This window comes from Atractosteus spatula, chromosome 16, assembly GCF_055471065.1.
Source record: "Atractosteus spatula isolate fAtrSpa1 chromosome 16, fAtrSpa1.hap1, whole genome shotgun sequence".
Taxonomy (NCBI): domain Eukaryota; kingdom Metazoa; phylum Chordata; class Actinopteri; order Semionotiformes; family Lepisosteidae; genus Atractosteus; species Atractosteus spatula.
Window position 1 is genome coordinate 14604834 of NC_142721.1, and position 15298 is coordinate 14620131.

Below are 15298 nucleotides of genomic sequence, written 5' to 3' on the forward strand. Positions count from 1 at the left end.
TACAGTGTGCATACAAGTTTTTCATTTAATATACAAGCCTATTAAGTATTGAAATGAACAATTTGGATGTGTACCATAATCACATGACACATTCTGATAGATTCAGTGTCACGTACATCTCGATATACGAGCTATATAGCGCAATCTAGCAACATAGTAGTATTAAACAATTTCCACCGTACCCCCAAAACTCACACATATACCTATACGTGTTAATGTGCTTGCGTTATTTATAGCCATCGTTTCGATTCTTTTTACAGCTTCCTGGACAGAAGACGTCCATTGAGTCCAAGCTCTGTGACTGGTAAATATCACGCATTACTCATATTCCAGTAAATGTGTAGCGCACATGCATTAATAGCGCTTTGTCAGTGAATGACAATTAGATGCCACGGACCTCAACCGGCAACTGATGGAATTTTACAGACAAGCAAACATTGAATTGAAACATATTGTTAAGTTCAGATTAATCGCACAGGCTGGGTTTTATATAGAGCAACAGTCTTTTTCTGTGTTGTAGTCCATAGCGTGAGTGAGTTCTCGAAGAGCAGCACCTTAGTGAGCCTGCAAAAGATCGTCTTGACGTCCACATTCCAGTCAAAGTTTTATTTAGAAGCTTTTGAGGAGCAACGACTAAAAAACAAACTTTTGAACATGTAAGTATGCATTTGAAGTTATTTAAAAAAACAACAACAACAACAACAACAACAACCGTAATGCAACGCTCACTCTGCACCGTCCTATTGCAACAAGTCCCCCAAGAACTTTCTGTCGTTTAAGCAACAACTCCGACATGAGTACAAGAGGGCTCCAGCGATCTTACCTGCTGACATGCAAATCGAAGAGTTCAGATTACATTTGTCACCTGTGAGCAGAAGCAACTTGTGCGAAGTTCAGTTCCGACTTTTCGCGATTCGCGTAAGACGCTTTTAAAAGAAGGAGCGCCGAGGAAAGTTTGGCTCTTGTCACAATTTTTGATCGCGCTTGGCGTTAATTGGAATGTTCTGTACGGCTAAACGGAAGCCATGTTACACAGAGTGGTCAGTGGTGGTCCCTCTCCAACTTAATTCCCCTCATTCATTAGAACCACGTAAGAACCACACCAAAAAAAAAAAAGCGTGTCTCTGAGCGAAAGGCATTGCGTAAATCTATAGGTTTTTTATAAATTGCAGTCGGTGTCTTTCTGCCTTCTCAGTATACGCGCCAAGGTGTTGGAGAGTTTAAGCTTGCGGATATTGCAAAGGGTTATTAGATTCATAAGTCACAGAAGTGGTGGGCGATGCACTGAGCACGGCAGAAGTTCTCATATGATGACTTCAAACAAGACACATTACCTTCCAGCATCTGTTGGAGAGAGTGGATTTTAAGACACTTCTATCTCCAGGACAGCTTAGAAAAAAAAATGGTGAGTAGCTTGGGAAACAATTCTTACCAGGAAACATTGCAAACGCTTTGATAAGGAGGGAAATGTTTGGGGGGGAAAAAATCTCTTTCGGCTACCACCTTTTTTTTTCTGTATAATTTTAAGAACCTGCGGTTGGGTGACGGAAATGGGGGGTTTATAATGCAGTCTAAAACTTCAATCGCTTTCTTCTTTGTTTTGTGATTCGGACTAAAACTTGGGAGTGAGCAAAACGCACATAGATAAGGATTGCTGTTGGTTTTTTGCGGAGGGGGTCGAATGAGACCCCGGTATTTTTGTGCAGTATGAGAGAATATCGTGTTGTCTGTGTGAGATATATGCCGAACGCGAGCTGCCAAGTACAATATCAGTGACATGCAACATGTGTACGGCTTTGCCTTCTTGTGTGCCCTAAAGGACCAGAACAGCGCATCAGAAATAATAGAAGCGGAACCGCTGTGTGTAATTTAGGGACTGGTTGAGCTTCTATGTTTTCGCGGGAGTCCTATATAGAAGAATACGGCGGGCATTAAAATGTGTTCTGTCTCTGTTAGGGAATGGTCCGGCCAACATGTGATCAAATATTAACAGGACGGGCTTGGCAAAGGAAATATTCACGTGACAAGGCGTGGGGAAGCAATAGAGTAAAGCCATATCAAGTGGCACTTAACGAAAGTATAGATTTGTGCCCTCTGTAACCCGTTTGCCGCTACAGTGCTGTGGGATGCTTTCAGCACGCTGGACAGAGGCATTGGAGTTGCACATAGAGCGGATATAACGCCGAATGGAATCCAACTTCTAAGTGCTACTTTCTTCTTTCACAGAGCTAGGGGATAGTTTTTTTTTCTTTCTTTAAGCGCTTACTTTGGAAGCCCTGTGATGTAAAAAACAGATAGCCGAAGGCTGGTTGCTTAGCCCGGAGTTTTCTCGCCACTTAGAGCCCGTGAAAGTTGAAATCTTAGAGGCGCTGTATGGTGTGCGTTCTTTTCCAACTCCGCGTGGCGTTCAGCGTTAAGTTTGGAAAATGCAAGTGACCTTCTTTGAGATCTAACCACCGATAGTGGTTCTTATCTCTTATAAAGGTAAGGAAAGCCTATATTATACCCGTGTATGCGCACGCTTCAAGTCTTTATTTGCGTTCTTTCAATCATTCATTTATCATTCATCGTCACGCATTTTCTTTCCCAGACTATAGTTTAATTTATGCATTTGAAAATTGCGTGGTTTGTTTTTGCTTGATTAGTCTGAGCATAAACTATTGAGGAAATTATAGCTAATGCTGTTGAGATACCAAGACAAGGGTAGTCTGTGTAGTATTAAGAAGCCATAACTTTTTTTTTCTGCAATACCACGCAATTGAGGTTTAAGCATTTAAATGAGCTCATATAAAGGAATTTAAATGAGCTCATATAAAGGTATTTTGTATTGAGTTAAAGATGTACAGGGTCATACATCAATGTATCGTATCGCGGTATCCCGGGAGGAATGTGCTGTTAATCTGTGTGATCAAAGAAGTGGAAAAGATGCGTAAATTTCTAAATGGAACTTTCTATGCGCAATAGCTGTTCAACGGTTGTAACAGCATAATGTGGTGCATGTCTTTAATAAAATATAAGTCTGATTAACACAAGCGCGATAAGCAAGAATGCCGAAGAAAAGCGAGCCCCTAGATCAGCTTTTATTTTATTCTTTATACACGTTGACAGATTACCAAAAATACGAATTAAAAAATCATATGTTGTTTATACGTCATACAGTATAATTGCAATATCATACAGCTACAAAGATGTTTTTAATTGGAAGACATTCGGACACACATTCACCTATTAAGTGATTAAGCAGAGATACTGTATCTGTTTCACCGGACTGCCCTCTTTCTACCTCCTGTCATTCTGCTGTGATATCTCTCTTCCGTGTTTTACTATGGGCTCTGCTCGAGTTTTCATTCATACTGTGATTTTACTCAAGCATTGATCTCACCTTCTCCTCTTCGCTGTCTTCTCCCAGCCCCACACACGCAAAACCCCCCAAAAATACCGACTCGGGAAGCGATCTCAGGCGAATCGTGCGTTTCCCGGCGCAATGTCTCGCCGCGGTACTCAGTGCACATACATTACGTGCATACACACATACAACATGTTTACTCATTTCTCTAGGACGATCACGCCACATGCACAGACAGACACGGTCAGACATTTTACAGGTTTGGAAGGCAGAAACCGAATCTGAGTGAGCAGTGCACAACAGAGGCATCCCCGCGGAAGGTCCTAACTGACTGCTCCCCTGAAACAGTTTTAATAAGGGGAGAGAGCGAATTCAACGTCTGAAACGCAGAGAATGTCGATTCCGGTTTCTTGCCCGCTGGATCAAGATGGTTCGGTGTCCCAGGCGTCGTTCTGGTCGTCAAGCCGTGAGCCAGCCCGTAGGTTCAGGCGGTCTTCCTTTCTTCTCTCGCTGTCCTCTCCTGTGACGGGAATCTGATTTCCGGGCAAAGTGAAAATACCAAACACACACACACAGGCTGAAAGAAAACCCCCAGGTATCGACGCCTACCGGCGCTCGCAGATAGCGCTGTTCTATACAGAGATCCGCCGGGCGGGAGCGAATCACAAAACAGCTGAGCTTGTTAGAAGAAATAGATTATTCCTGCCTACCGGTTCCCCGACTCGGATATTTTTATCATCACTGAACACCGTTGTTACAGTTATTTGTGTTGCTGTGGGTGTCTGTGAGCATCCCTTCGCTGAAGGAGGATGTGACACCGAGGCAAACAGGTCTAAAGTTGTATTTAATATGGTAAGAAATTAAAGTGGAGGTGGGCGTTGATTATGCGGGATGGTCGAAATTAGGTAGAGTGGTAACAGCGATTGCGAACATTCAAAAGACTTCAAGTTATGGCATCTTTTCCAAAGGAATGGATTTCAAGGTTTTCCGCAGATCATTGTATTAAACTTCCGGACAAATATTTCTAAGCTTAGGTTTATATGTGTCTAACGAAATGAGATGCAATGAATAAATCTCCTGTTTCACCGGTTTATGCAAAATCGGCATTTCATAAGAATCAAGCACAACTCCAGGAGCTCCCCTTTTTCGTATTGTTATCGGGGCTTGTTTTGTCAGCATTTTTACTTGTCTTCTTTTTTTTTTTACTCTGGAATTAGTTTTGGTTTAATTTCTGGGATATCATCTTTTGTCACGGAATATCAGAACGAGACGTGGGTAGCTGTGTAGGTGTGGGTATGCGAGGGGGGGGGTCGAGGGAGGGGAGGGGGGGGGGGCAGGATAGCACGACACACTTTGTATGTATGAAGGCTTTTTTTATACAGAACTTTCTGCAATGTACGTCATCGGATCAGTCCATACATGGGGTTGTGTTATCTTTCAGAGAATCTCCCTCCCAGCCCCCCTCCCCTCCCTCACTGCGCTGCAGAGTTAGGGTGGGCGTCAATAATAAATCTGAAAATTGTAGATATCACTCCAAGGAACGTGATATGTTATGCTGTTATAATATTTTACAGTTTATGGTATTTCATTCTTGAAGAGGGATTCGCCAGGGGGATAGAAAACCAGCCAACCAAAAAAAAAAAACAACAACAAAACAAAACAAACTCGTTATTCTGTCCCGGTATCTCCAGCTTTCTTTCATGAACTTTTGAAAGAGGTACAGACTTGTTTGTAGCCTGTTCGAAGAGGTGGGAGTTCTTTTTGTTTTCTGTTAATGCGGTGTGGGGTTGAATAAGCCTTAAATAACGCAAACTCTCGTGGGAAACCGAAGTGTTTTGGTATCAGCGCTGCGAGAAAATGTTATTTTCTTAAAAACGTCCATGCTTGGAGAAAACGAAAAAACATCCCTTCTGCTGCGTGATTGTGCCTGCGAACGACAAAATGCATTTCTTATTGTTTTGATAACTACTAACACCTGTTATTGCGCTTGCTTTGGAAGTTGTTTGGTTTGGTTGGATATTGTTGAACTTTGTGCTTGATAGATCTCTCCGGGTTTTGAAATCTATCCGATTTCGCGTTTAAATGATATTAAATGGCAATTGGATGACAGGTTTCAGTCAATGGGTGGCACTCACACGTACAGTAAGTGAATTTCAATCAAAGGCGTATTTTATCTGTACTCTAATATAGTTCAGTTGTTAACGTTCAGGTCTGACTACATATAATTAAGCACTCGGTGACGGCTGAAGTATATGGAGAGCCTATTGATCCTGAATGCCGTAGCCTGTTTTGATTAAAGGCGCAATGGGTAACAGTAGATGCGGAGACAGGCAGGTGCGACACAGTTCGGGGAAGGTCTGTGTTTGCGCACAGTTATGTATTTGTTATATATCTTCTTTTTTTTTCTTTACACAATGCCGCCGTATTGAATTGCCCCCCGAAAGACACAAAAAGCAGCAAAAGGTAAACAGATCGAGATGAGCTTAGGAAACCAGAGCGAGGGAAGCCTTAGATCTGACCTAAACTCAAATAAGCTCAAAGTTTTTTTTTTTTGCGCACGGAGAATACAGACAATCTTGCCGGTCATGGCTACCTATCAGCTCTGCTGACTGCCTGTCTGTGCGTCCGTTTGTCTCTTCATCGTCCTGTGTGCCCACTGTGCTGTTCAATGTGCTTGCTCAATGTCTCGCAGTGTGCAGAGTACCCAGTTACAGTAAGTCCCCGTTGTGGACGCTCACCCGTTGTTGTCCACCCCCTTGCAGTTGGCGCATGATATAAACCGGGGGGAGGAGTGGAAGGGGGGGGGGTTCTCAGGCAAACTAGGAGACCACAGACCACATCAACTCCTTGTCCTTTATGAGCCAAGAGATCCCACAGACGAGCATCTGTAACGGTGCTTGTAAGCCAGCTGGGGCTATCTCTTCAAAGACTTTCAGGTTCTTTTGCTGACCTGTAGGTATGTATGTGAACCTCTCTGTGTTGCATGCATACATCTCCACCTGCCTTTTCTTTGTGCAGATGGGGAACTAAATGTAAAATGTGTCTTTTTGTCTGCTGTTGTGGCTTTCTTTGTGGTTTCTTTATGATTGGTGCATCTTAACAACATGCCGTAACTATTCCACTGAAGGTGCTGTGGTGTTGCATGCACAGAAAACCGGCTCAGCATTTACTTGACTGTGGTATGGACTTTTAGGTTGGACTTCATCACAAGATTGGTTGAAATCCTCCGAACAGCTCAGGGTATCCAGAATATTCGTATTTTAAGCATTGGGATCAAATTGTATAGACCCTTGATTTACTGTGGTTAGCAGATGGTTGGAAACATTTGAAATGCAAGTCTGATCTATTAGGAAACACATGTTGCATGTGGTGCAGATAATTTTGAATGAATTTTATATGGCATGTATGTATAATAGCTTCCATTCATAGGTAGCTGTGAAAAGCTCACACAGCTGTATTGATCTGTCAGAAGCAATTGTTTGCTAAGGGGGGGGGCACCCACACATTATTTTCAGTTCATTATAGGACTTGAGTGCACTTGGATTGCTAGTCAGCTGATTGGATCGCAGAGCAGCCTGTTCAGATCAACACCTTGGGAAGTCAAAGGTAGTTTATCAATGAAAACAGCAGTCAGTCAATGTCACCTGGCCCACTGCCTTGTGTACTTTGTAATGCAATCCGCTGAAGCAGGACTCCCAAACTCAAATAATTTTGAAACCATCTCAGTAAAGATGAGCCGTGGTGTTTTGATGTGCTGCAATAAATCAGTTTGTCTGGGACTCATTGACGAAAACAGCAGCATATTTTGTTTTCCAAATTAAATTCTTGCTGGGTCTCTGATAATTCAAATTCTTATAACATGCAAAGTAACTGATTAACTAAAGGCATCATAGGAAGGTCCTACCAGCATCCCAGTCTTGAAAACATAATAGTTAAATATTTTCTATTGTTTTTTTTTATTGCAGAGCCTACAGTGTTGCTCTTGATGTCTGTCCCCTGTGATGACACCTTATAGCTTGTGGTGTTGGGTTAAGATCATGTTGTCATTTTTCCTCTCTGCTGGATGTGACATACCTCCTGCTCTTTTTTAAACCATGGGCACTCAACAGATTGTTGCGTTATACACTCTGTTATTATTATTATTTCATCGTAGCTAACTTGGTATTTCATAACTTATAAGTATTAAGTAGCTGTTGCTCATCAGTTTATCTCTTTGAGATGTGCCAATAGTACTGAATTTAAGAAGTCTACTATCATGGTATTTTTGCATGATGTTAACAAAATGCGCAAGCTGTGAAGCTGTTGCATGGCACTTATTGAGCCCGTAATATACACACTGGGCTTTTCTGTTCTTAGGGAAATGAGAAGATGTGGCTGAACATGTGGATGATGGTTTCTGTTGACCAACCAATCAATATCTGTCTAATGTAACTCAATGCCCACCACCCCTCGCATTAACACATCTGTAGCTGCCAAGAGGAGATGTAAAGCCCTGAGTCTTTACTGGATTGCTGTAACACCTGTACATTGTTTATTACATGCGTCATTAGTTCTGCCAGATCACTTTTTCCTGCAATTTAGCATTTTAAAATAAATCACGCTGTTTTCTTTCAGTCCTGTCATAGGACCTAAGACATTGCAACATTGCTACAGGTACCTCACATTTTTACTGTATGCGAACCACTTTTGGCCTTTTCCTCTGCAGCCAGACATACTCAGAACCAGTTTTGTTTCTGGAACAAGAGTGATCGTAAACATATTCTGTACTGTGAGAAAGGAAAGGAGCTTTAAGGATTTCTGCTTAGTTGCTGTTTGTGCTCAGTGCAATATTCTTGTCAAGCACTGAAGTTAAAAGGACTCATCTCATTAATATATCTATTTTTCCTAAAGATCATCTATTTAGAGAACTGTGAGAGAATGTCTCTTTTTTTGTAAGTACTGCAGCTTTAAAAACATACTTGCGTTGACAGAGATTTATAAAGATTGAGTGTCTCCTTGTACACCTCTACACTTGTTGTAAATGAGGCTCCTGATATGTAGCACTAGGCTAGTCTTAATATGATTACTCACAGAACTACTGGTCTTCAGTGTCCCATGTATGACTAGTGCTCCAACTCTCTTGATGAGGTCTGCAGGGGACAAAGTCCTGCATTTCCGTTCCATTTCTGTTAATGTGCTACGGAAAACAGTGCTCGTTAGAGGCAGAAAATTGGAAGGACGGTTCTTAACTTCAGAACAGACGTTGACCCTGCCATTGGCTCTGTGCTTCACATGGTCTTGAGCGAGTAAGCCAAGCCTTGACACACAGGCGTTCTCTGCCAGACAATGCAGCCCTTTTCGTCTTTGCATGTATCTGCTTTTGTGCCTCTTGTCTGGTCACAACACTTACCTGCAGAGGTGAAGCAGGAGGCAGACCCTTCTCAGGCAGTGTGATGCAAACCACTGCCCACTGAGGTGAAAGCCACTACTCCTGCTTCTCTCTCGACTGGCCCGTTCCGCCCAGCCTGAAACCTCTGGCCTCCAGAGAAGCAGCAATGACGCACTCACCTGCACTATCTCCCTGCTTAGTCTCCATTAGAATTCATTTCCTCGCTTCGTTTAAGACTCGCTCTGTGGTTTTATTTGGCTCATTTGCATTGGCTGACGGTAACCATGAGCATTTTTCCCCCGAGTGTCTACATCTTGGCGCCTCACCCGTTTGACTTGTCGGTTGGAGTTCACACCTGTACGCTTACAGCAGCCCCTGTGCAAGGCACTGAGCATGCAATTTAATTGAAAATGATCTGGACTAACGAATGCAGACATTAAAAAGATAGCCACAGGCCTGACGATCGCAGCAGTGTGGGCACCCCCCCAGAGCCACAGGACTATAGAGCTGGGCCCTGCTATCTTAGCCTTTTGGAGATAATTAAGCACAAAATGTGGGTGTAGAGACCTGAGAACTCAGATGGTCAGGGTAGCCTAGGAAAGAAAAATTCCCACAAACACCCACACTGAATACAATTGACTTTTTCATGATGCAGCATATTGACTTTTGCAGACTGTGTGTAAGTATAAATATACAAATACGCACATAGATCATATTGTAGGAAGAAACATTTATAGACCTTTTTTTTTAGTACATAGTTAAGGGCACATTTGTTCACAGGTTCAGTGTATTTCTCAGTGAGGGGGATCCTCAACACCCTCTCTTTGATGTAGGTGTTAATTCTGACAAGGGTGCGGAGCGAGCTAAGTCCGAGCTCAAGCTCGTGAGAAGTATTGATCCGAGTCTGAGACATGTTAGTGGGGCCAGCAGGGGGCGCTAACCCTGCGGTCTGTGTGGGTCCTAATGCCCCAGTATGGTGACGGGGACGCTATACTGTAAAAAGGTGCTGTCCTTCGGGTGAGACGTAAAACCGAGATCCTGACTCTCTGTGGTCATTAAAAATCCCAGGGCATTTCTCGAAAAGAGTAGGGGTGTTACCCCGGTGTCCGGGCCAAATTTCCCCCCTTTTACCAGTCATGGCCTCCTAATAACCCCCATCTCTGAATTGACTTCATTACTCTGTTCTCCTCCCCACTGAGAGCTGGTGTGTGGGGAGCGGACTGGTGCATCATCCAGGTGGGGCTGCACACTGGTGGGGGTGGAGGGGATCCCCATTACCTGTAAAGAGCTCTGAGTGGAGGGTCCAGAAAAGCGCTATATAAGTATAAGGAATTTATTATTACCTTAGGAGAGTGTCATGCTGTGTTTGGTAAGCCCGTTGATACAGCATGTCACCACTCAAGGCAGAAGGACTTAGTGACTTTATCTTTCTGAGCTGAATAGCTTGCAATCCGTGGGTGAGTGAGAACACAAGGTGATGAGAAGACGACATCTCCCAAGTGCCTCTGCTACCAGAGTCATAGATTGGACAAAGATTGAAGGTTCAGTCCCAGATGATAGCATTAAGAAACTGTAACCAGGCTTCCTTAATTCCTTAAATTCCGTCGGTTGTGTGCTACCACATGAGGAATCCCCCCGGTCAGAGTTGACTAGTGACACATGCAGCCCCGATTTCAGCCAGGGGGCCTTCTATAGCTTTGTATTCACCAAGGGCAGCCTCAGCCAGGCTCACAACAGCAGCCTCCGTTGCTGGCCACAGGTCTAGGAGCTTGGAGTGTCATCAGCGAGAGCTGCATCAGCCCTCCTGCTGGCACCCTGGCTGTTCTGTCGGAGCAGCAGGGCTCACAGCACGAAAGAAAAGCAGATGGGCTGAGAGCTAGCTGGCATTATGAGAAGATGCGTCTCTGTAGTTTCAATGCATCAATGACAGTCAATGATTATCAGCTACAATGATCATGCAAACAGCAGGTACGATGTGGCTCAGTATGTTACGCATATAAAAGAAGACAAATGTGGCTGAGAAAAGGTCTTAATGCATGGTTTCATGGCTTAGGCCAGTCTATACTGGACACCAAAGTGTGGGAGGCGTGTTAAGTGATGCTACATGAAATACTCTTCGAATTTTTCTTTTCAAGAGTGGTTCTTAATTAAAAACGTATTGCAATGTTTTTTGCCAAAATCCAATCTGTCTTCTAGTTCTCAAATGGATAAAACCTGTGTTTTATCACTATAGGCCAGTGTAATTTTTAGAGTTGGATTGTGTCAGCAAACCTGGAAAAGACCCATTTCCTGACAAAGAAACATGTCCTTAATGCAAATATACCCTTAGCATGCATCCCAGTTTCTGTAGCTTACATTGAAAGGATAGAACTTGCAGTGACGTCTGGTGTAAACCTTCATTTCACTTCTCGGCTGCCTTTAATCCATCTTAGGGGTTTTTTTCCATGTCCATCTTGTCATTTTTAATGGAATCTTGATTGGTCTGATGAGATGAGATAAGCATTCTAGTGAATGCAGCTGGAATTCAGGTCTCGCAGAAGACAAGCCTACAGTGCAGAGATTGAGAGAGTGCTTTCCAGTTCATCGTGCACTTGTAATGCTCGTTTCAGGATAGTCCAAATGATACTTTCCCTCCATATTGTCCCCCAAATAAATCAGATATCTATTGGAAGAAGACTGAAAATTAAAAAAGGGACACCGTGTGTCACTAAGGATCATTTTAACTGTAAGAGTTGGAATAAGTCTCAAAATGATGCTAACAGTTCACATGTAAATAATATTATTTATGTTGATTAATTACGTGAATCCACAACAATTGCACAACAGTTTGGAATTTAATTGTTTGCAATAAAATGTCATCATTGCAATTGGGAGAAAAATATTATTAAAATATTCAAGCCGGTATTGAGAAATGTCATTCTACAGAAAGAAAAGGGACATGACTAGGACAATGTAAAAACACGTTTAGGGTGATAATTGCAGTCATTTGCAAATTATTACAGCTGAGCATCTTTGTACAGTAGGTGCCAGTATGTTTAAAGATGGATTTTGGTCTAAAAAACTAAATATTTTTTTCTGCAGGATATTACAGAAATAGAATTTTTGAGAAGTGTGGGTCAGACCTTTCTAGTTGACTGAAGTAAGCATTTGAAACATTGTATTTTTTCCTTCTCTAACAGGCCTGACAGGCATATGTACTATTGATGTGCATTGATTTTCTGCTGACAAGCACTGATTTCCTATACATAGCACACTGTACTTCATAAAAAATCACTGACCCCTTATTAATTACAAGGGCCTTTCACACAAGTGGGTGTGTATAGTTCAGGCAAAACTATTTACTGCATTTGCTTACAGTCACATTGTATGTGGGTGCCACACAAGGTGTTATCCTTGAATTTGTGTTGATTTCAAAAGAAGGCAGCATTACTGTCAAAGATGATTAATAATGAGTTTCACATTAAGAGGCAAGAATGAGCAATCACATCTTATCCATTGAAAACATGCTGAAATGTTCAGTGTGAATTCCATGTGACTCAAAAATCTGAAATAATACAGGAACCAGTCTAGTGCCATGAAAAGATACACTCACCGGCCATAATTTTGGATCCCCACACTAAAATAACATGTTGATCCCCCATGAGCAGCCTGAAAAGAAATTAGCACCTGTTCAACGAGATTTTTGCAGTCCAATCACTCATTCTTATAGCCTTCCATTAAGGTTGTAATGGAGGTTAATGATTGGTATCGAGCAAAGTTCACCTGGGTCACATTAACTAATCTCAGTCCCTGGTAGACTTCTCTCCCATAGTCCAAGGGAAGTTCTTGGCTAACCTGTCATTCCCTGTGGATTGCTTTCACCCACGATACACCCATGAGGCCAATAATTGAGCCAGCTGTCTCCTGTATCCGGGCATCACATTCCACAACACCAGAGCTCTGGCGAGCTAAGCCAGTGGAGCCCCCTAGTGATGAGCTTAAATTCTTCTTTCATTCAAGAAGAGGGCTGCTTTCCATTATTTGCAGAGGCTTTTCCTGTTTTTTTCAATCTTTAAAGCTAGTTTCAAGTCCTCATACAGGGTATTGATGAGCTTCTGCATCACTTTTCTTCCCCCCATTAGCTTATCAAGGGCCAGGCCATGGGAATTGTGCAGCAGGTGTTACTTGGGCCAAAGACTTGTCAAAGATTAGCACATAGAGAGGGTGCATTAATGTTATGCTGGCAACAGATCTGAACATTTTTATGGAAAATATATATCATTGCCAGCTTCTTCATTTGTTTCTTTGCGTCAAAATGCTTTTTCAGTCCAGTTTTGATTGACTTGTAGATATGCAAATATGGTCTATCTCAAGTGTGGGAAAAGCAGTGCTATAGAGAGGCATTAGTATGGGCCTCAAGCATGGCTTCTACTCTGGGCTGCCTTGTCACCTCCAACTCACAGCCCCAGACAGTGAGTGCTTCTCAGTCGAAAGATATTGGAGGTCAATTCTGGGATCATTCGGGGGCATGAAAACTTGTAGAAGCGGCAGGCAATATGAAAACAAGCATGGAAGTTTACAATGAGTGTCGTTTGTCTATTATGCATCTCCCAGCTTTGAGCAAATGGTAATTTGATTCTCTTGTTCACATCCTAACAACCAGATCTCTGAGGTCTTTGTTCAGCAACGCAGAATCATGCAGGAAAAATCAAATTAGACACGCGGCAATTAAGAAATGAGAATTAAAATTAGACCACATCGAGCAGATGACACAAGCCACACTGAGGCGAGGACTTGAGAAAGACAGAGCAACAATGGTATCAGACGCATGTGTCGGCTTTTGTGAAACCGAAAACCTTCATCTGTTGCATGATACACCTCCCAGTGTGTTTGCTGTCTGAGGTGTAGCATCCAAAATATCACCCTGGATCTCATTCTTTTACAGCAAGCTCTGAGGCCAGTCATATTGATCAAGAAATGTGGGTCCTGAATGAATGCACTGGAATATTCAGTCAAGAAAGGCTACAAAACAATAGGAGGACAGCCATCTGTTCAGTTTTGTAGACTCTTACTTGACTGAACGCAGTTGCTGGTTGTCTTCCAGCTATTTCAGTAGTACTGAAAAGGTGGGCAATTTTACATACAGATTTACATAGACTCTGTGACTTCCCTGCTGTAAACAGAATATTAACTTGCAAGGAAACCCCTAATGTGAAACTGATGCATCACCAAAGCACGGTTGTTGAGGAATCTTAATATTTAGGGCAAAAATAGAAGTAATTTTGACCTTTAGCTAATTTATTGATTTGATTTGAGTGAATGTTTTCTCCTTCTTTGCACATTCATTCATATTCAGAAATATGAATGAGTTCAGTGTTGCTAAAAAGAAAAATCTCAAGCACAGCACAGCAGTTTTCGTAGATGAATTATCCTGCCAAAATACTACAATGTGGTATGTGCAGATCCGAGTCATGCTGTTGGGTGATTGCTGATGCAATTCCCTGTCATACAGACTCTCCATTCTGTGTTAGAGTCCCGTGGGGAGAGCTAAATACATCCTAGCACTCCCAAATGGTGGGGGCTGATTCACATCACAGAGTCACAATGAGCGTACACAGAGCAGGTGTGCAGCTACATCAAGCTGAGACCAGCTTAGTCGAGCTCCCTCCTTCTCCATTCATTGGGCTGGCAAACAATCCACTTATTGGGCTCCTGAAAGGAGACAAGCCCACAGGACTGGAGGGCATTCGGGCCCTTTGTCACACCTGGGTGGCAACAGCGAGATGGAATTTATAGAAGAAGACCCCTCGTCGTGATTAACAGGGACACCTTTAAACTCGGCGACTCCAGCAGCCTTTTTGTAATTCAGCAGAATCTGTTCCTCAGACGCAGCAGATGTTATCAAGGCGCTTCAGACGTAAATTCAGAACATTTCTATTTTCTTGATTCACTTATTGAGGAACTACACAAGAAATTTCTCTTATTCCAAAACTATTGATCAATTAGACCGAACACCCCCGAACTGTATAGGGATAAGAAGACATCGGTTATATTGAGACTTCTTGGTGCTAAACGGTAAACCAGCGATACTATTTTTACACGTCCATCATGATTAGTGCATTTTCCTTCTGACGGCATCCAGTATATGCACATATTCTAAAGAAATGTTATATCAGACAATTGTTTTCTATTACAATAGACCTTAGGTCGCTTTCCATTCATTATTGTACGGACGTCACATTTTAGCTTTAGTGTTCCTGCTGAGACACTGCTACAACACAAAAGATTCAACTTGAATTTTAGTCGCGACAAGGCAACGTAATGATGTGCAGTATTGCCGGGGAGTTCGCGGTATTTAAAGAAGTTGATCGGAAACGCTGAAAAGACTAAAACAATACAGTGGCCACTTCGATACTTTAGACAATGCATAAAGTGGCTACAGAAACGTGTGTATATATATATGGCATTCCTCCTTTCATCTTCAGGCACTTTCTCGCATTATTGATCCTTATACCGTGTACTGTCGTTGTTGGCGCGACTCTCGCAGCAGATATTAAAAAAGGCGGTACCAACGTTCCCTTTTAGCTTGTAAGAGGGCACAATTA

The 15298-nt window shown here is 42.5% G+C and overlaps 1 protein-coding gene across 2 annotated transcripts in view; it reads left to right on the top strand.

Annotated features, from left to right (window-relative positions):
- The first annotated feature begins 1241 nt into the window (after positions 1 to 1241).
- bdnf (brain derived neurotrophic factor) overlaps positions 1242 to 15298 on the top strand; it is a 33053-nt gene continuing 18996 nt past the window's right edge. Inside the window, exon 1 of one of the 2 annotated variants that reach the window (XM_088934950.1) lies at positions 1242 to 1405. In XM_088934950.1, the coding sequence (XP_088791076.1) occupies positions 1403 to 1405 (3 nt within the window). In that variant the 5' untranslated portion in view covers positions 1242 to 1402. Of the gene's footprint in view, positions 1406 to 5072; positions 5095 to 15298 lie in introns of those variants that run through there. The other variant, XM_088934948.1, reaches the window with a different exon arrangement.